Source organism: Heliangelus exortis, chromosome 9, assembly GCF_036169615.1.
Source record: "Heliangelus exortis chromosome 9, bHelExo1.hap1, whole genome shotgun sequence".
NCBI classification, from domain to species: domain Eukaryota; kingdom Metazoa; phylum Chordata; class Aves; order Apodiformes; family Trochilidae; genus Heliangelus; species Heliangelus exortis.
In genome coordinates this window covers 4,369,696-4,392,148 of record NC_092430.1, presented here as the reverse complement: position 1 = coordinate 4,392,148, position 22,453 = coordinate 4,369,696, and the positions used below count along the sequence as shown (strand labels likewise).

The window sequence follows — 22,453 nt, the reverse complement described above, 5'->3', positions numbered from 1 at the left end:
TTGGTGTAGGTAGGACTTCTCTACAGGATGTGAAGGAAAGAGAGTATCTACATCCTGCTTTTCAAACTAAAGGCACTGTCAAAAGCCCAAAAGGTACTGACATGGTATAGACTTGAGGCTGTGTTCAAACACAACTGCACCTTCCATAGCTTTCCAAGACTTCTGCAGAGATGTCAAGGTTTGCTTTATCTGGCAGAGTCAAAAATTTTACTCCCAAATTCTCAGGTTGGTTGGAGAGTCTTCCAGCAAGTTGTTGGATGCAGAGAATCTGGCTCCACTCTACTCCAGCCCTATCTTACCTGAAGGTGAGTGCCTATTTCTGTCTGGCTCAGTCTCCAGTGCCAATCAGTTGTGCTCAGGGCTCAGTTCCATAGGGATGGACATAAATGTATAGTTAAAGTATTGCAGATCATACCCTTTGGGCCTCCTCTTCCTGGGTTTCCTGGAGGACCTCTAGCTCCTCGTTGCCCTCGCTGCCCAGGATTTCCTGGTGATCCTTGAATACCAGTATCACCTGGATCTCCTGGCACAAAGACAGTCTCTCCAGGAGGACCAGGATTCCCAGGGTGACCTGTGGTAAAAGAACTGTTCTTAATATATGCACGAAGCATAAACATCTAAAAATAGCCATGTTCCAGTAGCTGTTCTGCTTCTGGCATTTGGTTTGGCTTTTGTTTTTTTTTCTGGGGTGTAGGACAGGGCAGTAGTCTTGCCTTTGGAAATAGTAGCATTAGAGTTTGTCTAGGGCATTTTAAGGAAGAGCAGTAATAGGAATAGCTCCCCCAGAATACACAGCTTTTTGCAAGGCAAGCAAAAGGCAGCAAGTTAATGTTATGTGCACTGAGACATTGTTCCTCTGTGCTTATTGAAGTGTTGCTTGCCCTTCCCAGCTCCATCACCTATTTCCCAATAGGAAGTAAGCCCCCATACAGGGGAAGGAAGGGCTCAGGTAGTACTTAAGGAGTCAGAACAAGTTGGAAGGGCTTCATTTGAGGACCAAAATTTACAGGAATTGACTGGATCCCTTGGCAATCCGTGCCTGTAAGAGAAGCCAGGGCTACATAGATGCTTACAAAAGAGTTGCCAGAGTTAGCTTTTCCACATCTGGATTTAGATTGGAAAACTCTTTGTGGGTTTACCAACAATGGCAGTGCCCTGAGCAATGTGTTTTATCCTTCTTGCTAGAAACAGAGGCCAGGTTTTGTTGGGGTTTTTTTGTTCTGTGGAAATGGAGATGCTGTAGCAGCAGGACTTGTTTGGAATCACCATAGGGGCCCAGAAGCTGCTGTGGTGATCTCCCCAGTGTTCAGTTCTCTGTGTATCCACTGAAGTATTGGCTGGTTTCATTGTTCCCTACACTTTTTTTTTTCTTGTTTCACAGACAGTCAACACAGTGACTCCTGGTAGCCCCAGAGGGGATTTTTACATGATAAAATTTGTACTTTTGGCTTTAATACCTCTGATGCCATCTAATCCAGGTGGTCCTTGATCACCTGGAGGACCAGGAGAAGCACTGTCAGGAGATCTTCCCGTAGGTCCAGTGGGTCCAACAGGTCCTCTTCTACCTAAGGGATCACATTTTACAAAAAACAAAACCAAAAACCTGAGTTTTTTTAGGTTACAGAAGTAAGTTACTAACAAAAAGAAAGCTGACATGTGATGTCATGGAGGGAATGTATGCTCTCACTTGTGTACTGAACATACCAGGGATTAGGCTAATGGAGACATCTTGTTTGTTATCTTTACAAATTTTAAGTTATTTCCATAAAATCTACTTAAACTAAAGAATGCACTATCACCCGTTGGCAGATTGCCACAAATATCAACCATCTCCTGAATCCTAAAGATGGTAGAAATGGTATAAATCTAAGATGAGTGGGGACTATAGAATGATTCTGCCTGGCACAAGATTAAATATTCAGAAATTGTTTCCAGCAAAATTGAGTTCAGCTGTTTCCTAAAAACCTCAGTGAACAAGATTAGTTTACTAGCCTAAAATGTATTTTTTCCCTAATTTTTAATCTAGGTTTTTGCAAAATAGCACATTGATGCTCTAGTAAGTGACAGGCAGAAGGAGTTACAGGTTATTATCCTCTGCATAACACTTTTGAATAGTTGCAGCTTGTCAGCACATGTTGCTCTCTGTTGCCTTCTCTTTTCAGCCAAAAAGCCCCAATTCTAGTTTCTTTGGTCTTTTTTTTCAACTACATTTACTCTCCAGTGAGTTCTCACAAATACTGGACACAGTTTGGCACAGGAGGACTTGCTCATCCTAAGTCAAGCAGTGTTAATACATCTTGGAACCAAACTCTTTCCTTTTTTCCTCAATAGTGCCACTCTGTGACTCCCCCCAGTTCAAGAGCTAGTAAGTGAACTGAGAAAATTACAGTTTTAATCTTAGAATAATTCACCTCATCAGAATTTCTGCTTTTTTTCCTGCTGTGTGTTATGTGTTACATGCAATTTCATAATCACAAAATTGCTGACACCTGAATTGGCTACTGGGGACTTTCTTGTCCTCCCTACCTCCAAGGACAGACACTCCACAACTTCTTTGGGCAGCTTGTTCCCACGTTCAATCACTGTCACAGGTAAATCAAAAATTTTCCTTACATTTAAGTAGAATTTCCCATTTATCAGCTTGTGCCCATTGCCTCTTGTCCTGTCACTGAATACCCCTATGAGGACTCTGCCTTTGTGTCCTCCCATCAGGTACCTGGACACTGAAAAAACCTCCCTGAGTCTTCTCTTCTGCACTTCCTCCTCCCCCAGCCTCTCCTCAAATGTCAGATGTTCCAGTCTCTTCACCTTCTTAGTGGCCCTCCCCAAACACTTGCTTATTCCTATTTCTATGTTATTCCTGTACCACCAAGGCTCTTAAATAATAACAGCAATCTTGTGATACAGCTCCATCTTGCATTTACATCAGAATTGCTGATAGATTTACTCTATTTCTCTGACTACCAGCTCTCCTGCATTCCTTTTCTTCAGGAATTTCTTCCCAAGGGGCAAGACCACCTAAGAAGTTCCCCGAGTCTGTCCAAGTCTATAATTTTCTATTCTCATTCTTTCCTCTCCTCTCCTGTAACATAATAAACTAGGAATGCTGGGGTCCCTGTATCTACTCAGGAAACATTAGAATGTTATTGCAACAGAAATGTTTTTAGGGAGGGAATCCTCTGGGCGTGTTGGAGGAAGAACCCTCCATTTCCACTCTATGGGGCACCACTAAGGAGAAAACCCTTTCTTACCTGGGAATCCTGGGAATCCCCTTTCTCCAGGGGGACCTGGAATAGAAATACCAGGCCATCCGGGTTCACCTCTGTCTCCTTTTGGTCCAAGTTCTCCTGGGTATCCTGGAGGCCCTGTTTCACTTTGACCTTTATAGGAAAACAATGATGTACAAAGAGCTTACAGTGAGTACAAATGCAGATGTGCAGAATAGAAATACCAGCTGCAGATGTTCCTCCTTGTAGGGGTTGCCTAGTGCTATTTTTCTAGTTCTCTCTTGGAAGCTGAACAGAGTTTTGTTGAATCTGGCCCTAATTCATCACTTTCAAAGAAAGTGCCTTAATGCTCTTCTTCAGGGGCTATTGTATATGGCTTCATTACTGTCTGGAACTTGAAATATTAACTGCATCACCTAAACTTAATTTTGAATCACCATAAATTTGTAATCTCTAGCTAGCTGGTGAGCACTGTTTTTAATACTGCTCCAAAATCACCTTTAAAAGTTGTAAATAGATCAGCATGAGTGAAATCCAGGTTCCTCTTAAATTTGTGGCATGACTCCCACGAACTTCAGCGGGGCTGGGGTTTCATAAGTCTCCTTTTTAATTTGATAATCTTTTACACATAAAAACCATGAAGGCTTGGCTTTACTATCAATCATGTGCACTGAACATTTTCATTTTATAAACAGGAACTTTGAAAAGTTCCAACTAAACTATGCGAGTAATGGAAGTTTGAATGTTTTCTCCACAAATAACTGCAGGTGTGTGAGCAGGCATACCTCAGATTCTGTTTGAAAATTCAGTCTGAGCCTTAATGATCTCTTTTGGGCAAGGCAAGTGTCAAAATAACATGCATCATTTCATGTAATCATTTAGGAGAAGGTTTTCTGTTCCACATAGCTATTTCCCTTTGTTACCTGGAGCTCCTGCAGAACCTTTTTGGCCTTTCAGTCCATCCAAGCCATCCAGCCCGGGGGGTCCAGGAAGACCTGAGGTATTACAAGCATGTCTAGGTGTCAATAATGCTTTAAAGTCACATTTGAAAGTGATTTTTTTTTTTTTTTCTACCACCACATTTGGGATCAAGATAGTCTTTGATGAATTTTATTCCTATTGGCTACTGAAGATGAGATCCTACTGCACCTGAGTGCAGAATTCTTTGAATGCAAAATGTGAAAAATCTGAAAATAGTAATCATAATCCAGTTTCACACCAAAGCAATCAGAAAAAATACCTTTTAATCCATCAGGTGTTTCCATACTGCAGCTAGCAACAGGAAGCTCAGTGTGGTGTGGCTGTGGCTGGACTATTATTGCTACATTTGGTTAACTAGTTCAGAGTTTTCGGTGTTATCACTGCCTGACCAGCTGACTGGGATGCAGGCTCTATGTAAAATAACTTTAAAGTTGAAACTTCTCTACAGTTTCTGTTCCAAATATTCATGCAATTCAGTGTAGCTGCACTAGAAGGAAACTAAATTTTCACCTAGCTTTTTTTTCTCTGGTCCTGCAGATTCCACACAAGGAAACAGGAATTGCTTGCATTATGAGAATTCTTTAAACTGAACAGCACAACATCTTTGAAAACAAGAAATTGGTAATTGAGACTTATGCTGAAATGTGATTGTAAACAGCAGCTCTGTCACTGGTCATGTTCACTGGATGACTACATCACAGGCTGAGTCTTCACAGTAGTCAGATGTAACTTCTGCTTTATAATCTCTGCTCTTTTTAACAAAAGTTGCAAAAACACAAATGGTGAAAACATAGATGGCATTTTAAAATTATTTCTTAAAGTTGATCTAAAAGTTGCCTCAGAATGTTTATTCATAATAGAGGGTAAGAATAGGTCCATGTGATTAGCACTTCATAGTTTCCTGAATTGTACAGATTAATTATCAAAAGCAAAGACCATGCTTATGGAAGGCAGGAGCAGACCTGGCAAAACTGACGGGTCACTGGTAACAGGTTTCAAAGAGGATTCAGACAGAGGAATAGACTTGAGATTCTTCTTGAGTGTGTCATGTTAGAGCAGATGCTGATCATCAAGAAGCTGAACAATACTGTCAGTGCATGCTCTTTCCCCTTTACTACCTTTGCTGCTTATCTCTACCTAATTTCCTTCCTTACCAGCTCTTCTCCCTGCCATGAAGGATTCCCAGTCCAATTTTGTTGCATTTTTTCCACAAGTCAGAATTATTCTGTCTGTCTCTCCATTTCACTGTCTAGCTATTTCCTGGCACAGAAGATGTAGGTGCTCTGTTTCAGTTCTTTTGCTCCATCCCAGCATGTCCTGCAGCACACAAGTCTGCTGTATATCTAGAGCATGAATCATGAGACAATTTTTATATATATATATATCTATATATATATATATACACACACATGAATAGATTTTTTTTCTTTTTTTTTTTTTTTTTTTTTACATTTATATGGTGGTCATCAGCTCCTTCACCTGCTAGATTTAAAGGTCCCAGTTCAAAGCTGGGTCATCTGAGAAAAGAAAAATAAAAGGGCAATGGAGTTCCCCGACAGACACACCAAAAATAATAATCCCATTGCTTTCTTCTCAGAAACAGAATTATTTTAGTCAAAATTTAACAAAAGAATTAAATGAAAGGGGAAAAAAATATCCAGCCTGTAGCAAACACTAGTCTGGAAAAATTTTCAATCCAGAAGATGGTTTGAAAACCTGCATGACATTGATAACATAGTCTCTTATGTAATCCCCTTTATAACATGGGATACCAATAATCCAACCTGTAATATCTTCTATGCCCTTAATTAAAGTGCTCTTTAACTTTTCATGACATTTTAAGTTTCAGTCCTGCTTTTTGTAGCCTGCTTCTGCTTTGGACATGTTACCATTTTCAAATTTATGTAAGAGTTGCATGACAATTTGGGGAATTTAACAATGGTATTTAAAAATTATGAACTCCTAATGATTTTTGGCACCTAGGATGCCATTTAAAACTTCTTTCATCTTTAGCTCATACAGTCAAGGCTGATGGCTTGGTATACTTGCTTTCCAGGGAATTTCTGATATATTTCCCAACAATCCATTGTAAAATCAGCACATGTAATTGTACATTTTTGGATTGCTATAGTTCCATATTTCTAGGTACAGCTGAATTGGCTGACCTGTGTATGAACCACTGTTTCTCTATTTTACAGCCCAATTCAGTTTCTATTCAAAAGTGACTTTGCTGATGTCCTTAATATTACTTGATTCATCAAGGATTGCTCACACAAGTGAGGCTTGCCAGACTAAGCTCTTAACTAGTAAAACTATCTCTGTAATAAAGAAAATGTGATTATACTTGTGTAGATGTTGGTTAACTAATTTTTTTTTTTACATCTTGAGGCACAAGTCATTTAATGTAAATGAGAAGCAATTAGAATAATAAGGTCATATACTTATCTATGAACAGCCAATTAACCATTTCATCTCTAATGCTTGCAGCAGTACTTACTGAAAATTGCATTACCATCTATATTCTCCTGTTGAACTGGCACAGAAATCCCATTCAGTGTTCATTACTGTGTATATTTTCAAAGGTGTTAATCTTCTTTTCACCCATCCTGGCAATATAGAGAGCCCTGAGGCTTAGCAGACAAGTTGGTCTCTAATGACTTGGAACCAAACTTTTCCCTCTGCAGCTTGTGTGTTAATTTGTGGCATTTTCAGTGCAGGACTTGGGATAACTTCTGCACACTATGGGGAAGAAATGTCCTACACTTAAAACAAGAGGCAGAGAGTCCATCTGCTACTGAGAAGTTTTCAGTGAAGGAAGACTGGTTTTATTCTTTCCCTCCTCTCAATTTAGACATCTCTGTCGCTGCAGATCTCTGCCTCTCTCTCTTTTTTTTTTTTTTTTTTTTTTTTTACAGCAAATACAGTTTGCTCCAATTACATGTTCTCTTGGAGATTATGCACCAACAAGGAGTCTGTCATGACAGCTCAAATCAGCACCACTTATTTACTGCAAGCAATCAAAAATGTTTTCCATTTTCTGTTTAAATTGTCAGAAGGTTCTTATAAACCTTTTCATTTTTTCCTTAGGCTGAATTTGAAAGGTGAATCTGTTGTCCTCTTTAGCCATTTATCAGAGCCCCAAGTGTTACTTTACAGTGATTTGTGTTTATGGGTCACTGATATTACTCTTCCTGTCCAGGAACCAGTTATAATGCACAATATAACACACAGGATACAAAATACATAGTTGATTACTCTTCTTTCTGAAGCATTAATGTAACTTATAATTTCAATATATCATTTTGAGTATAGTAAAAATCAATAGTATTCTTCAACAAAAACAACTGTATAGATTAACTGCTATTCAATCTATACATAACAATCACTGCAAGAAATGTAAGCTAGGATTTGGAGTAAATATTTCTACATTAAATCCACCAAAAATTAGGTTTTGGAGAAAACAAAACAAAATGCAACCCAAGCTATCTTAGCACAATTTGTTAAATCAAAAAAAACCCCAAAACCTGTCCATAGCAATCAGCTTGTTTTGTAGAGTAACAGTGGCACTCTATGGTGAAAAGGTAGAAGGCAGCAAAATTGAAGTGAGTGAAACATCTGATTTACTGTGAAGTCCTTTTCTTTCCTGAACTTTTGCTATCAGTTTCATCAGCTGAACCAGAATGCTCTTTCTACCCAACTCATTTTAGAGTGTAGCTCAGTTTTGTGGTGTAGCATTTATGCTACTTTTCAAAGGTGATGGGAAATGGCTTCATTCTCCTTGCAGTTCAAGAGTACAGATTCAAAATCATGCTCACTACTACAACATAATTTTCACTGCTGTTATGTTGCCAGTAAAACTGTGCTCCATACTCTTTACCTTTTCTGCCTTGAGGTCCAGCTAATCCTTGCAATCCTGGAGGTCCTGAAATTCCACGTTTCCCTTTTTCTCCAGGTTCTCCTGGCAATCCCTGAGGACCTGTAGCTCCTGAGAGTGTAAAAAAAATAATCCATGGATATAACAATGTCTTACACTGAGTGTTTTTACTTGTTTTTTTAAATTCATGCTATGCAGCACACTGAGTTAATCAAGGTACCTGAAAGTGTGTGGGAATTTATGAAAAACTGATAGATCTGGCTCAGTGAGACTGAGCAGACTATTGCTGATCTCTTTAGGTATTGGAATAGCTTTCAATGCAAGCCTTTGTATGACCTCTGATTTCTCTAGCCTCTTCCAAAGAGGTTTATCCTCAGATGCATTTTCCTGTTCCATTATCTCTTTTGAGCTGTTACATAGCACTACTTTTTCAACTTTGGCATTACCTGGAAACCCAGGTGTTCCTGGAGATCCAGGGTCACCCTTGGATCCTGGTCTTCCAGGTTGCCCTTGGATACCTGGTGAACCCTTCTCTCCTGGGAATCCAGAGAGTCCTAAAAGAAAAAAAAAAAAAAAAAATAAACAATGAAAACCTACAATTAATTTGTTTTAGAGATGCCAGCTCTTCATCTCATGATAAGTTTAAAAATACAAAAGTTCAGTAGAGAAAAGGATTTTATATACTTCAGATTCTTGCATCTCTTTATTAGCAAGAAATTATACTCATCCCTCTGGTGATACCTGGAAGATCAGAGCTATAGCCAAGCCAGGTTTTATTCTGGTAAGTTTTGTTAAGTTCATAGGTGCTGTACTAGAAATTAGTAGACTCTGTCTCCTGTGTTTGTGGCAGCAGTATTGCACACTGATGCCTCTCCAGTCCCTGGGTTTGTAACTACAGAAAATACAGCTCCATGTGCACAGGAAGCAACACTCCCTCTTCATTAAGAAAATTTAATGAAAATAAGTTAGGTCCATCTTTTTCTTTAATCATACAGAGGTACCTGGTGATCCTGGATCTCCAGAAGGCCCTTTCTGACCATGTGTACCAAGCAGAGGAGTTGGGTCACCTCTCTTGCCTGTTGAGGGAAAATGACTTCCATTTCATACAAGTACAGTTTTCATCCAAAGAAACCAAAGCTGGACAGTTTTGTAAGATCAGATAATTTACTCATGGATATTGACAGCAATAGAAGGGAGAGAGAGAACAGAATGAAAAATGCTTTGGCACATGCCAAGTATCTACTAACTCAGTTTGTGTTTATTGTGACTCCTGGCAGTATTCAACAACCCCCCAAATTATGAGAACTTTCCCAGCATATACTGACAGCATACACTGAAAATAAAAGGCATTGTGTAAATTCCCTAGAACACTTCATCAAACAAAGAGCACTTGTTCCTTAGGTTTGTGAGGTTGTGCAAAATCAATACAACGTGAGTCTATTTCACCAGAAAGAGCTTTTTAGGGACTTGAAGCCAGCACACCTTCTTTCTGCCTGCTGAAATTCCTATTTATCACAGAATCAATTATTTTTGAACAATTTTGCCTTACTTTGTCTGTACAAATTCATCCTGCCCCCAGCTTCATTGTCTGATTTTGCTATGAATGGTTAAGAGGAGATAGAAAGTTTAAGTGCTGCTGGAAATCCCCTGCCATAGCAATCCCCACCTTTACTGGCCATTTCCTGCTTTAGCTTTAAGGATAACTTTTCCAGTAAGAGTGTTTTCAAGTAATCTTCATATTGAATATTGTTCTTTGATTTTCTTGGGGGAATAAATTCCCTGTCTGAAAAGGCTTTGACTTTTTTAAGTAATGGAAAACTTTAGTAAGAAAATTATTTCCCCTCTCCCCAGAAAATGGTTTGGTTTCATTATTTATTAGCAACAATGAAATTTGGAATGTCATGGATGACAGAGTCCTGTATTTCTTAGAAACATTTTCGAAAATCTAAATATTATAGGATGTTTTTTTTCCAGAATAATATCCCCCTATACAAAAAACAATATGCAAAACTTCATCTTCAACTGAATAATTTTGTATGCATGGGTATGAATTCTGTCTTGTTTCAGAAGTTGCAGGAATAAAAAAAACCATAGCCTAGAAAACACTGGAAAGTAAGTGACATAAAAATTTGTAAAGCACATTGGAATGTGTAAAAAACTCTCTATATATGTGTAGTGATATGCAATAATACCATGACTGCATTTTCTCTTCTTTGATTTAACAAATTTTACAGATCCGTGAATGGTCTTTTTGCATATGAACTCCATGAAATCTGACACAAATTTATCTTCTAAATAAGTAAGACTTGCTTTTTAAGGTATGAACTGTTAAGGAATACACTGAAGTCCAAATTTTGCCTTCAGGTAAGACAGACATGTTTCTAATGACAGTGATGTTTCAAACTTTTGTCCTGTTTTCTCTAATGAGTACTGAACACTATCGTATGTGCTAACAATATTCTCTTTTCAGAAGCACATCTATACAAACTCATTACCTTTAGATCCTTTTGGGCCAGTCAGTCCTGGATTTCCAGGGATTCCTGGTAAGCCAAGATCACCCTGATTTAAAAACAAAACAAACCAAAACAAACAAACAAGTTTCATATATTTTATGTGTAGCAGTAATGATCTGTAAGAGCATTTGGTTCTCTTACATGGTAAACAGGCCAGCAATCAATATAAATAGCTAAACTGTATTTTAAGCTTAACAGAAAAGCATTGTTGTCTTTGTTACATGTCTAACACTGACCATTAACATTTCTGAGAAACTGTAGATGAGACTTGCTAATCAAATCTTTGAGAATTTTTGCTTTTACAGTTTATGCTAACTCTTGGCTTGAACAGCTTATATTCCCTACAGATGGCTTAAGTAATTGGATTTTAAAGGTACTATAAAAATGTACCAAATATTGCTGTATGTTATCCAAAATTTGCTATAAACGTTTGTTAGAAATATTTTGAGGGAACAGTAAAAATTTAAAGATCTCTGTATTTTTCCCTTTCAATAACGATCTACACTCAGCAAAACACAGATCATCTCTTCAAAGAAATACGATAAAAGGCAAGTCAAGCCAGGATATGCCCTTTTACCCAAAAAACAGTTGTACTTCACACTGCATGTAATCTCACTGCCTGTCTACTTAGCATGCAAGGCAGGGAAGAATTTTTACCTTAAATCCGTATGTGATATATACCCAGTGTTGTGTGTTTTTTTCTTGAGCAATATTTTTTGCCTGGGTTCTGTTTGGTGCAAGTTGTTATTATGGGCACAGAAGACTTGGTTTGTCTTGCCTATTAGCTTGGCTTCTCCACACATCATGGTATGAAGAAGCAGCTATATATGAATTTCAAACTTGTGCTGCTGCTGCTGTAGTATCATGGAATCATAGAATCATCTGGGTTGGGAGGGACCTCAGAGATCACCAAGTCCAGCCCTTGATCCACTCCCCCCGTGGTTCCCAGCCCATGGCACTGAGTGCCACATCCAGGCTCTTTTGAAATATCTCCAGGGATGGAGAATCCACCCCTTCCCTGGGCAGCCCATTCCAATGGCTGATCACCCTCTCCAGAAAGAAATTCTTTCTAATGTCCAACCTAAACCTCCCCTGGCACAACTTGAGACCTCTTGTGCCCTCTTGTCTTGCTGAGAGTTGCCTGGGAAAAGAGCCCAACCCCCCCCTGGCTCCAACCTCCTTTCAGGGAGTTGTAGAGAGTGATGAGGTCTCCCCTGAGCCTCCTCTTCTCCAGCCTCAACACCCCCAGCTCCCTCAGCCTCTCCTCACAGGATCTGTGCTCAAGTCCCTTCACCAGCCCAGTTGCCTCCTTTGGACCTGCTCCAGGACCTGGATACCCTTCCTGAACTGAGGGGCCCAGAACTTGACACAGGACTCAAGGTGATCTCTGCAGGAAGTAATTTGTGAACTCTGTCAATTTATTCTTGGGAATAATCTTAGACTTGATGGTGTGTCCATTTTTTGCACAAGTTCTTAGTGCTTTGCAGCCTAGACTTCCACCAAGTGGCAAAATAACAAAATTACAACATGCAGCTAGGAGAGAAGAGGGAAGCCCTTTGCCTACATACAGTTCCTTCTAAAATGTAATCAAATCACTGAACTGTTGCATTAAGGAATTTACCTTTTCTATTATATCCTCTCTTCTCAGAAGGAGAATATAATACAGTACCCTTCATCATTTTTCCTGGGAGGAGGGAGATAACTGCAAAGTCCAGGATATTTCACTCCCACTTTTAATTTACCTGGTCACCTGGCTGTCCTTGAAAACCTGTAATTCCTTTAATGCCCTTTGGTCCTGGGAAACCCAGTGATCCTGGAAACCCCATCAGTCCCGTGTCACCGTGGTCACCTGGCAGTCCTGGGACACCATTCTTTCCTGGTAGTCCTGGGGTGCCTCTGAAACCAGCATTGCCTTTTTCACCTGAAGTTAATTGCAGAACAAGAAAATGACCAACATAGTCAAGCCACTATTTGACATTTGGTTTGAATATGGCTTTGCCTTCTTGCTTTGTCTATTGCCTTAGTAATGGTCCAAAGAAAGCAGCTCTTTCAAGAATCTATGAACACTGTAAGGCTGCTGACTGCTGCTGCAGCTACAAACCCAAACCTGTGGAAAGCACCCCTGAAAGGTGTCAGAGCAATGTGCATGTGTGCAGAGCTTTATTTTATGAACTTACCTCTTTCCCCTCTAATTCCATTCTCACCAGGAGATCCTGCTTCCCCCTTCTGTCCTTTCTCAAGACGGATGCTAAGGTAGCCACTGTCTCCTGGAGGCCCTCTGTCACCTTTGAACCAAACATATGGAATCCTTCTGAGTCACATATCCTGAAAGCTAATTTTAGTTTTAGTGAAGGCTTCCCTAACAGAGAAAGCCTTCAACTACCAATGCAGATCTCAGTTGTTTCAGCAAGCTCACTGCTAACAGCATTTAGTGTCCTTCTCCTGCTTTTTCTTAATTCAGTATTACCCAGGTGATGTTAAAGCAGAATTATTCCCTGCTTGTCTGGAATATGAAAGGGTGATTGTATTGTCTGTGATTGCACCTTGGGGATGGTTATTCTCTTTCCTCTATTAATATTTAGCAAGAGAATTTCTTCTATGGTTTACATAGAATGAAGAACTCGGATAATGTGATAGAAAACTTGAAAAATATTAAGCTTAAGATGTGTACAAGACAAAATTCAAGGCATGAATAAGTCATCTTACTCTTTGATGCACATATTGATCTGAGAAAGATTAATTTTTGAGTTATTTTTCATTATGCATTAGCAACTGGATTTAGTACTTAGTATCTCTGAAAACAGAACATACCCCTATAACAAGATGAAAAAGTAAATATATTCCTAGCACAGTAGTAACAAAACTCAACATGGCAATAACATAACTAAAGAGTGAAATTGATTTTTTACAAACCTTTTATTCCCATATCCCCACATTCTCCACTAGGCCCAGGTGAACCCATTTTTCCTTCTTCACCTTTCATGCCAGAGATTCCCATTGGGCCTTGTGTTCCTGGGAGTCCTGGAAATCCTTGGGGTCCTTGAATCCCTTTGCTTCCTGGTAATATTAAATGCTTTATTTACATATTCAGTCTGCTATGCTATTGCTGTCATACTCTAAGGAAGACTATAAAGCAAAAGGCACAGGAAGTTTAGGAGAACTCTTGAAGAATCCAGAAAACTAGAGAACCAGTAGTTGGAACATGGGCTCATGCCAAGAGCATGTCTTGAAATCCAGATTACCTTGAAGCAGATATCTTCCTTTTCCCTCCTGCAGCACCCTAGAGTTTTAGTCTGCACTTAACTGCTAAAGCAGCTATGCCCCTGTGCATCTTAAATACAGTGCATTGCCTAAGATGCCACCAGATTTTGCATATTGCTACTGGAAATCACAACTCCTACTGTCCAGATGACAGACACAGGAGAAGAGAATTTTGCTACACTTACTCAGAACCTTTGCCCATTAGCCAGTGATGATTTGGAACCATGGTTGCATTTTTATAAGTATTAGAAACAGTGAGGAGCTATTTCTCCACCTGTTCATCAGTATGTTGTCAAATTGAATCAGTCAAGTCTGGATGTAATAAAAAGTATATTGCTGCTATTATAGCATATAAGGATAACCTATACAAATAATCAGGATTTAATGCATGGAAATATGTCAGCATTATAAAACAACCATAATGTATCAGGGTTAACCAAGATGCATCCAACTATTTTCCCCCCCCCCTTTGGTTTTATTATAAGAGATAGAACAAGGGATGATGTTGCTATTGCCTCTCTTTCTGGATTCAGGGTCTTGCCCTTGAAGCTGGAAAGGGAGGAGGTTGTAAAGTACTTTAACAGAAGTACAAATATCTTGCTCTGCAAGGAAGTTATAGATGAGGTGGTTTGCAGGCTGTTTAACTTACCTGTTTGTCCTGGGAAACCAGGTGGTCCTTTACTGCCTGGAAGTCCTGGAAGTCCTTGTGAGCCTGGAGGACCTGGGAGACCTTGTGAGCCCGGAGAGCCTTTGAGACCTTTGGTGCCAGGTGGCCCAGCTGGGCCCCTGTCTCCCCTCTGACCTTTGAAGCCTGGTAAGCCTGAGAAAAAGATCTTTAATTTATGTGTGCAAATGCAGGAAAAGGGTTCAGCAATTGGATGTAAAAAAGTAGAAAGTGATTGATTTTTTGTATAAATGTGAATATCATCAAACGTGTCAAAATAACTTGGAATCTTTGCTATCTGCCTAAGATTTTCACTTGGAATACTTGTTTTCTTGTATTTCATTAGTGATAGACATAGCAGTAGAAGCACTTTGAGAAAAATCCCTACTAATTAGTGAATAGTTTTGATATATGTCCCCTAGCTCTCTCTAAATAACACTTCTGTTTAAGAACAAAGAAGATAAAAGTTTCAGAGTAATGAGAGGACTCAGTTAAGGACAACAGAGTAAGAGAGAATAAGAGAACTCCTCAGTTTCTAACTCCTCTGTTTCTAACTCTTCTAAAAGCAAACACACAGTGATTTGGCAGTTAAGGAACAGTATGGGAAGGGAAGGAAAGTTGGGACACATCTGAGGTGTACGTTATCCATTCCTTCAGTTTACAGAAATGTGTAAAACATAATGTACACCCTCAATAATGAACATCTCCCATAGAAATATTTGTCATGCCAGCCCCAAAAATCATGTGTTTAATCTGCTAGCAAAGATGTGAAAAGGTTAAAGGTGCAAAGCAACCTGTTGGATGTTGTGTACCTTGAGGTCCTGGCAAGCCTGTGACACCTCTGAACCCTGGTGGCCCTGGTATCCTTGTGTCACATGGTGGACCTGGGAATCCTGGACAGCCTGGTGCTCCTACATCACCTTCTAGGCCTCTAAAACCTTTGGCACCTGGAAATCCTGGGGTACCAGGCTGTCCTGGAAACAACGAAATATTGTAGAAATGTTTTATTTCCATTACTCACCAACCCTCAGAATTCCTAATTATAATTTTAAAATTTACATTGTTATTGTAATATCTTTATCCTCTAGTTTTTGCACAGTTTATGAAGACTGATACTTTTCTGCAATCTTGAATTGGCTGTTGTGGAGAGCTTCTTTAAGAAACAAATGCAAATTCATCTCTCACCTATAGGAGAGGACAACTTTATGGCACAAAAAGCCAATTTCTAACGTGTAGGAGCAGAGTTGGAGGAGCTCATTGTCCTGCACCAGCTACTAGGGTCAGTTTTACAGGTGTTCTCTGCAAAGAAGGGTGGATGTGTGTGCTTAGGGATGAGCAAATGGAAACCCTATAAAAGGCAAGACCAATATGTGCTGTGAAGTGGGAAGGAATTGGCACTGCGGAGGCATCTGCAGCAAAACTCCCCTGCAGAGGTGAGGAGTGGAGTGGCCAGGATTTTGAGGATTTTATTGTGTATCTCCTGGCAAAGAAATTCACTCCTCTTTCCCTGAGTGTTCTCCTATCTCTTGCCCCTCTTTTCAGGTTAGAGTAAGCAGACTGAGGCAGGGACTATCTGTGCTTAGGGCCTCCAGCTCTGCCTTTGACTGAAACGAGGCAAAAATTAACAGTAGTAAGAACAGGAAGCTGCACTGTTACTCCATGCACTGGGGAAAGGCATCTTCCTCTCCCTGCGAAGTTCCTCAGTGGCTGATCAACCTTAACTGTAAAAATCTATGGAAAAATAGGGTGTACCATTTACTGTCAGCATTTTGGATCCAAGTCAAAGTAAGTTTTATCTGAATCAGGACAGAATTTCCTCAGAGTTTTCTCCTTTGAACATATGGAAGTGTTTCATAAAAGCTGGCTCATACCTCGAAGCCCAGGAATGCCTGGATCGCCCCTTGCTCCCTGTGCCCCAGGGGGTCCTGGCTGTCCCCTGTTTCCTGGGATTCCTGGAGGACCATATGTAGTATCACCTGGAACACCTTTCAGACCATCTATGCCAGGTGGACCTGGAGGGCCATGTTTACCATCAACTGCAAATCCTCTTTCACCTTCATCACCAGGATCACCAGCTTGTCCCCGAAAGCCTGTTGATAGGATTTTTAAATTCAAATAGGGCATAATTCAGAAGTTATTGGTTGATTTTTGGTGGGGTTTGTTTTTTCCCAAACTGTGGAACACTATAACGCAAATTTAACCAGAACTGAATTATCACTTTGCAAAGAGAAATAACATCATACAGGTTTTTCATTCACAGCTAAGGATAGATGAGAATTGAAGGCTGTAATGACTCCTGTGGGAAGTGACAGTAGTTTTCTGTGGGGCAGCATCTATCTTGGTCACTGTCACTCTTGTCCAGTTCAATCCCTTTGCTAAAAGGACACTAATTATTCAGTTCTCTAAAAATGCTTCCTCTCTGGACACTATAATTTAGGTTAGTGCAGCACCTGAAGTGCTGGAGGAAAGAAAGGGAAACTGGAAAAGATCCCTTTTCCATTAGAGCTTTCATGAAATGTGCTGCTTACTCTGCAGTAGTGTGGTAGCTACCTGACCCTGCATGTGTGCCTTACAGCTTGAGTAGCAGGTCTCCTGGATTAAGAAAAGCACAATTCACCTTCAGGCCCAGGGATTCCTGCTCCTGGCCTGCCTCGATGGCCTTTCTGCCCATCAAATCCACTTGGTCCAGGACGACCAGGGAGTCCTTTTAAACCCTTAGGTCCTGGAAAAAGAAAGAAATCATGTAAAAAACCTGACAGAGCTCTAAAATGTGTTATCTAAGGAAATAATAATTGCATTTTTACCCCATGCAAATTAATGTATTTTGAAGACAAGCAGATTTCATCTGCTTCTGAGGTCTTGGGCAAGAGCCACCAACCAAGTCACAACCTAGTTTGTGGTTGCTTCCTTTCTAAATTTACTTGTTCCCTTCATCTGTAAGAATCAGATTCCAAATCACTAGAGTACATTAATGAAAGAAAAAATCCTGTGACATTTTAATGTTACAGGACAGCAGTATTTAACCTAGTGAATGACAGGTCTCAACTCTAATTCTTATATTGTTCTGTGGTTGCCTCTGGAATGGTGCAGAGGAGCTCTCAATGCACTAATCTCTGGTCTTTCATGTCTCTATAAATTTTGGCTACCACCCACAATACTGATGCTGGGGAGCTGTGTAATACCACATTCAGAAACTTGAAAATCCTGTATCTCCATTTGTTCTGATCATGGTTTTCTGTGGCCTATCAAATGTTTGGGACCTGATCATAAGACACATTTTGTCAGCTCCTAATTGAGTTCTTTGAATTCAAATTAAGTCAAAGAAGTTGAAGTAATGTTAATAAGTATTCAGATTTTAGGTCTCAACTGCATCTTGCCAGGAGCAGTATTATTTTATGAATTACAGACTTGCAAAACATCTTTGCCTTGCACACCTTTTTCTTTCTGATATTCAGATGTACATATTCTAGCTATTATCCAGCTCCAGCCACCTCCATTCTTTCCAGACTCCCCTGCATTTTAATTGAGACAGGACAGAGTTTCAAGCTCCCTTTGCTTATTCATTTCTGTGGAGGCAGCCCACAAACCCTTTGATCATCCTGACTGCAGTTGTCTAGCCCTTAGTTCTGTTAGATGAGTATATTCCTGTGTATTTGCAGTTTTAAAGTTTGAGAGGCATCTGCTGAAAAATTAGAATAGTGTATCTTTTAGGATTGCTTCCTTTTTTTAATTAGTATCTTCTTAAAATGCCATTTCAATTAAAGTAAAAAATGTCCCATCTGTAAACATACCTTGAACACCTTTAAAACCTGGAGGACCTGGATTTCCAGGGTATGGTGGTGTAAGGCAGACAGTCTCACCTGGAGGAAGACATGAGAAAAAAAGTGGCTTCATTTTAGAATGAATGCAGTCTAAAAATTTACTGTAATATTTTTATGGAAAGAGCCAACCAGATATGCAAAGGTAGAAAAGGACTGTTTATGTACAGTGTTATTTCCACATTACTTAAGGTTTCGTGGACAATCTTAAAATATATTTAGAGTAGATTTATTTTTTTGGTAGGGTTTTTTAAGAACCAAGGAAACAGACCAAGCCTTAAGTACAAATTGTATTTTCCTGCTCCTTTAGCAAAAAAGTTTTGCCTTGCAAATCTTCAAGGAATACTCTTTACTTCAAGGAGTAATTTCTCTGATAGTCTGCAAGTGGCACTTTGCAAGTTTAAGGCCCCAAGCAATTCATATCCTCACTCGTGTCTGCTGCAAAAGGCCATATTTCACATGACCACTGAGCTTGCCAAAATTTTTTCTCTATAAATTTATAAATTAACTTTAAGCCTAAATTAATAAACTGTTTATAATACATATGAAACTGTAATGGATGCTATTAAACATAAATTTTTCATTTGTTTCTTAATGTAAATATTCAAAATTACCTTTTTGGCCCTTTGGGCCAGGTAGCCCAACACTACCAGTATCACCAAAGTCTCCAGGGCTACCTCTGACTCCTGGAGGGCCAGGGAACCCCAAACCAGGCAATCCCATCTGTCCTTTTACCCCAGGAAGTCCTGGGACCCCAGGAAATCCTTTATCACCTGGCAGTGCTACTCCAGAATCACCCTAAGGGAAAAAAAAAAAAAAAAAGGTAAGAAATAACAATTTCTTTCCTTTCTCTTATTATGAAAAGCCATGTTTAAGAAAATGTCTTTATATCTGGAGAAACCACTCTTCTACATGGATGATGATAGTTCTCTATATCCAAAGACAACAGGGCAAAGGGTAGAGTTTTGTTAGTTTTTTTTTTTTTCCTTCCTGAACCCTTAATATTAGCACACATTATAGGCAGAAATTACATTCAGGAATACCAAAATAAACACTAATACTTCAAAGAAAATAATTTTTCAATAGATACAAACTGTGATTATTTTTTTTTTTTTTTTTTTAATCTAGGCTGACACAAGATCATAAAAGCAATTAATCTCCTTGGATTTTGGAATAAAATACTTTTCATTAAGTAGCTAGCTCTTCCATAAGACAGTGTGTAAACTGAAAAAAAAAAAAAGTCAAACCTGAGCTCCTTTTTCCCCAGGCAATCCTAGTTCCCCATCTCTGCCATCGTTACCTCTTTGACCTGGAAATCCTGGAACTCCAGTAGGACCTCTCTCACCCTTCATTCCTAAAACAATGTTTTTAAAAAAATTAAGTATAATATTTGCAGTACATTTGTTGGGGGGTTTTTCCTGTTATGGTTTGGGGTATTTTGGGGGTTTATTTATTTATTTCTGAGCAGGTAAGTGCTGGTTAAGCATTCATCATGCCTCTGTAATTTCCAGATCTTGAATTCATATTTCCTTAATTGATGTATTTTAGGCTTAGGAAGGCAGTGTATGGTTTGCACACCTGATGGAACAACTTGGTCTTTCTGTAAAAGTTGTGTTAACAGGCAGCACCAGAGTGTGACTTTTGTTCACACTATACACAGAGAGAAAACATTTTGCTGTTAAAATGTTTTGCAGAGTTTTGTTCTTTGTTTCAGTGAAATCAGGACGTAGCAATGCCATATGATGGAGAAGATTTGCAGCAATATTCCCAAAAGTTTGTTTGAACCCTAAATTTCTCTTGCAGAGATACTCATGAAAATGTAATTGTTGCATAAAGGACAATAAAACTATTCTAACCCAAAGATTAATTTTGCTGTGTCAAATCCTTAGCAAATAAACAGCAAATGTTTTTTTGCTGCTCCAGCATCTGTAAGCAAACAAGAACTCAGCTAAGATACCCTTTGACAAAGAATGAGATGGACAATCTTTTGTCTGAACAATTACTGCAGCATTTCTCACTAAGCTTTGCCATCAGATTAATGTAATTTGTTCTGTTCCTTTTGCTTTTGCAAATCATAACCAGAACTGTGGAGAGGTTTTGATCTTTTCAGTTATTCACTAGTACAAATGGTGGCCATTTATTTCTCTTCAATTCTCTTTTTGGTCAATTTTGAGATTTTCAGTTTTTCCCAAGAAGGATGTTTTTTGTTGAAATTGAGATTACAGATAGGATACAGGTGTATGACACTGCAGGAGGTGGCTTGTTTCTTCTCCTGTATTACTTCATGCTTTCACAATAACTGTAGTCTTCTTAGTCTTTGATATATATATATATATATGTATTATGACCTCTGTAAGACTGATTATCAATCATTTGACATGAAAAGTAATTTATTAAGCTGTTAAACTGTTTTATGCCTCAACTATAGAGTAAATGCCAGAAAATCTTATGTTGAGTGATAAGAAAATTAATGAGATGGTACTAAGAAAGCAGTTTGGATATATGTGACCTCTAGGCTTCAGTAACTTACTGAATTCATTACCTCAAGGGTAGATTAATACAGTTTTCTCATGCTATTTCCTAGACATTGTATTGAGAACAAAAAGGCTGATGATAAAATGTGTGTTTACCTTTTATTGTAACTCTTCCTGGGTCACCCTTCTCTCCTTTTTCACCATGTGGTCCAGCAGAACCAGGTGTTCCCTTACCATTAAAAAAAACAAAACAAAAACAAACAAACAAACCTGTCAGTTCTCTCCTGCAAGGAATCAATGTGAGAATTTGGAGAAAATCAGTTATCTCTATGTTGCTCTTGCATTGTTTTCCAAACCCTGACCAATTAAAGTAACACAGGAAAAGGAAAGACTTAACTCTTTTGATGTCTAAAAAGAGGTGTGTGAGGTGTGTGTCTAAAAAGAGGTCTAAAAAGAGCTGCCAAATGCAGAGATGCACAGCTATGAGAAATGGTAATGGTAGGAGAATGAGGCCCATGGCTGCATACAGCTGTGGCTGCAAATGCAGGAATATTAAGATGCAAACAATTGACAAACTCTTCCTGTTGCAGACTCCAAAAGAGAATCCACTGAGCCTACACAGGAAGGTAATCTCAGGAGTGTGGTGACTGCTGGCTGAGGCCATCCCTACAGAAGACAGGTAAGTGACACTTTTTTGCTGACTGAAAGCTCACTAAGCTGCAAAGAAAAAAAAAGAAAAAAAAAACCCACACCAAAAAATTCATCCATGTCTATTAAGCAAATGGGGTTTTTTATTTACTGGAACTCATGAACTCTACTCACAGGGAGCCCTGATGATCCCATTGCACCAGATAAGCCTGGATCACCCTTTTCTCCTCGTCTTCCAGGGTATCCCATTTGTCCTTTCCTTCCCTGAGTACCTGGAGGTCCTTGCACACCACGGGGACCAGGAGGCCCAGCAGTGCATGAGCAGAGCCCTTGATTTCCTATGTGAATGTATCAAAACGACACTGAAACAGCTGCAAAATTAACACACAAAAAAAATAACACTGTCTTTTTGCTGCAGGCCATTTTATCTCATCATGGCTTTCAAATGAGTGGAGCCTGTCAGTCTCTCTTTAAAAGTGCTGAATAACCACCACACTGACATGACTCCAACTGAAGAGGAAGCCCCAAAGCCAAGAGGCCATTTAACTCCACACTGTGATGGGCCTTCATGCCCAAGCTACCATAAACCCACAAACTCAGGTCTGCTTTATCTGGTAAAGGTCTCCTATTCAAATTGTTGCCATCCAGAAAAGCTTACCTTTTTCTCCTTTTTCACCTTTTCTACCTGGCAGGCCTATCTGACCTTTTGCTCCAGGTTCTCCAGGGGTCCCTCTGTCAGTGCAAATTACACCTTTAAAAAAACAAATTGTATGGCTCATATAAATCAGGTTGACTGTTTCAACAGCCTAGGTGGCATGGTGTTCTCTCCCTTAGCATCTTATCCTCACATGAAAAGCTGGAGATCTTATGGAATGTTTTACAAATTGTTGCTTAGAGATGCTACAAGAGTTAAGTTTGGCCAGAGTTGCTGCTGACACACTGTTTTTTCACTGCCATTACTTCCTCTCTCCACTGTAGAATTTTACAACTCTT

The 22,453-nt window shown here is 39.3% G+C and overlaps 1 protein-coding gene across 1 annotated transcript in view; it reads right to left on the bottom strand.

Annotated features, from left to right (window-relative positions):
• The window catches only part of COL4A4 (collagen type IV alpha 4 chain), a 63,922-nt gene that overhangs the window by 8,620 nt on the left and 32,849 nt on the right, over window positions 1-22,453 (bottom strand). The window contains exons 21-41 of the mRNA XM_071751759.1: window positions 22,119-22,211; window positions 21,635-21,798; window positions 20,969-21,041; window positions 19,586-19,692; window positions 18,953-19,136; window positions 18,312-18,380; window positions 17,138-17,242; window positions 16,392-16,610; window positions 15,333-15,494; window positions 14,506-14,676; window positions 13,509-13,652; window positions 12,773-12,880; window positions 12,338-12,516; window positions 10,578-10,641; window positions 9,084-9,158; window positions 8,529-8,636; window positions 8,086-8,193; window positions 4,151-4,222; window positions 3,252-3,380; window positions 1,458-1,565; window positions 416-571 (exon numbers count right to left, since the gene is read on the bottom strand). Coding sequence (XP_071607860.1) covers window positions 416-571; window positions 1,458-1,565; window positions 3,252-3,380; window positions 4,151-4,222; window positions 8,086-8,193; window positions 8,529-8,636; window positions 9,084-9,158; window positions 10,578-10,641; window positions 12,338-12,516; window positions 12,773-12,880; window positions 13,509-13,652; window positions 14,506-14,676; window positions 15,333-15,494; window positions 16,392-16,610; window positions 17,138-17,242; window positions 18,312-18,380; window positions 18,953-19,136; window positions 19,586-19,692; window positions 20,969-21,041; window positions 21,635-21,798; window positions 22,119-22,211 — 2,598 coding nt within the window. The remainder of the gene's footprint in view (window positions 1-415; window positions 572-1,457; window positions 1,566-3,251; window positions 3,381-4,150; window positions 4,223-8,085; window positions 8,194-8,528; window positions 8,637-9,083; window positions 9,159-10,577; window positions 10,642-12,337; window positions 12,517-12,772; window positions 12,881-13,508; window positions 13,653-14,505; window positions 14,677-15,332; window positions 15,495-16,391; window positions 16,611-17,137; window positions 17,243-18,311; window positions 18,381-18,952; window positions 19,137-19,585; window positions 19,693-20,968; window positions 21,042-21,634; window positions 21,799-22,118; window positions 22,212-22,453) is intronic.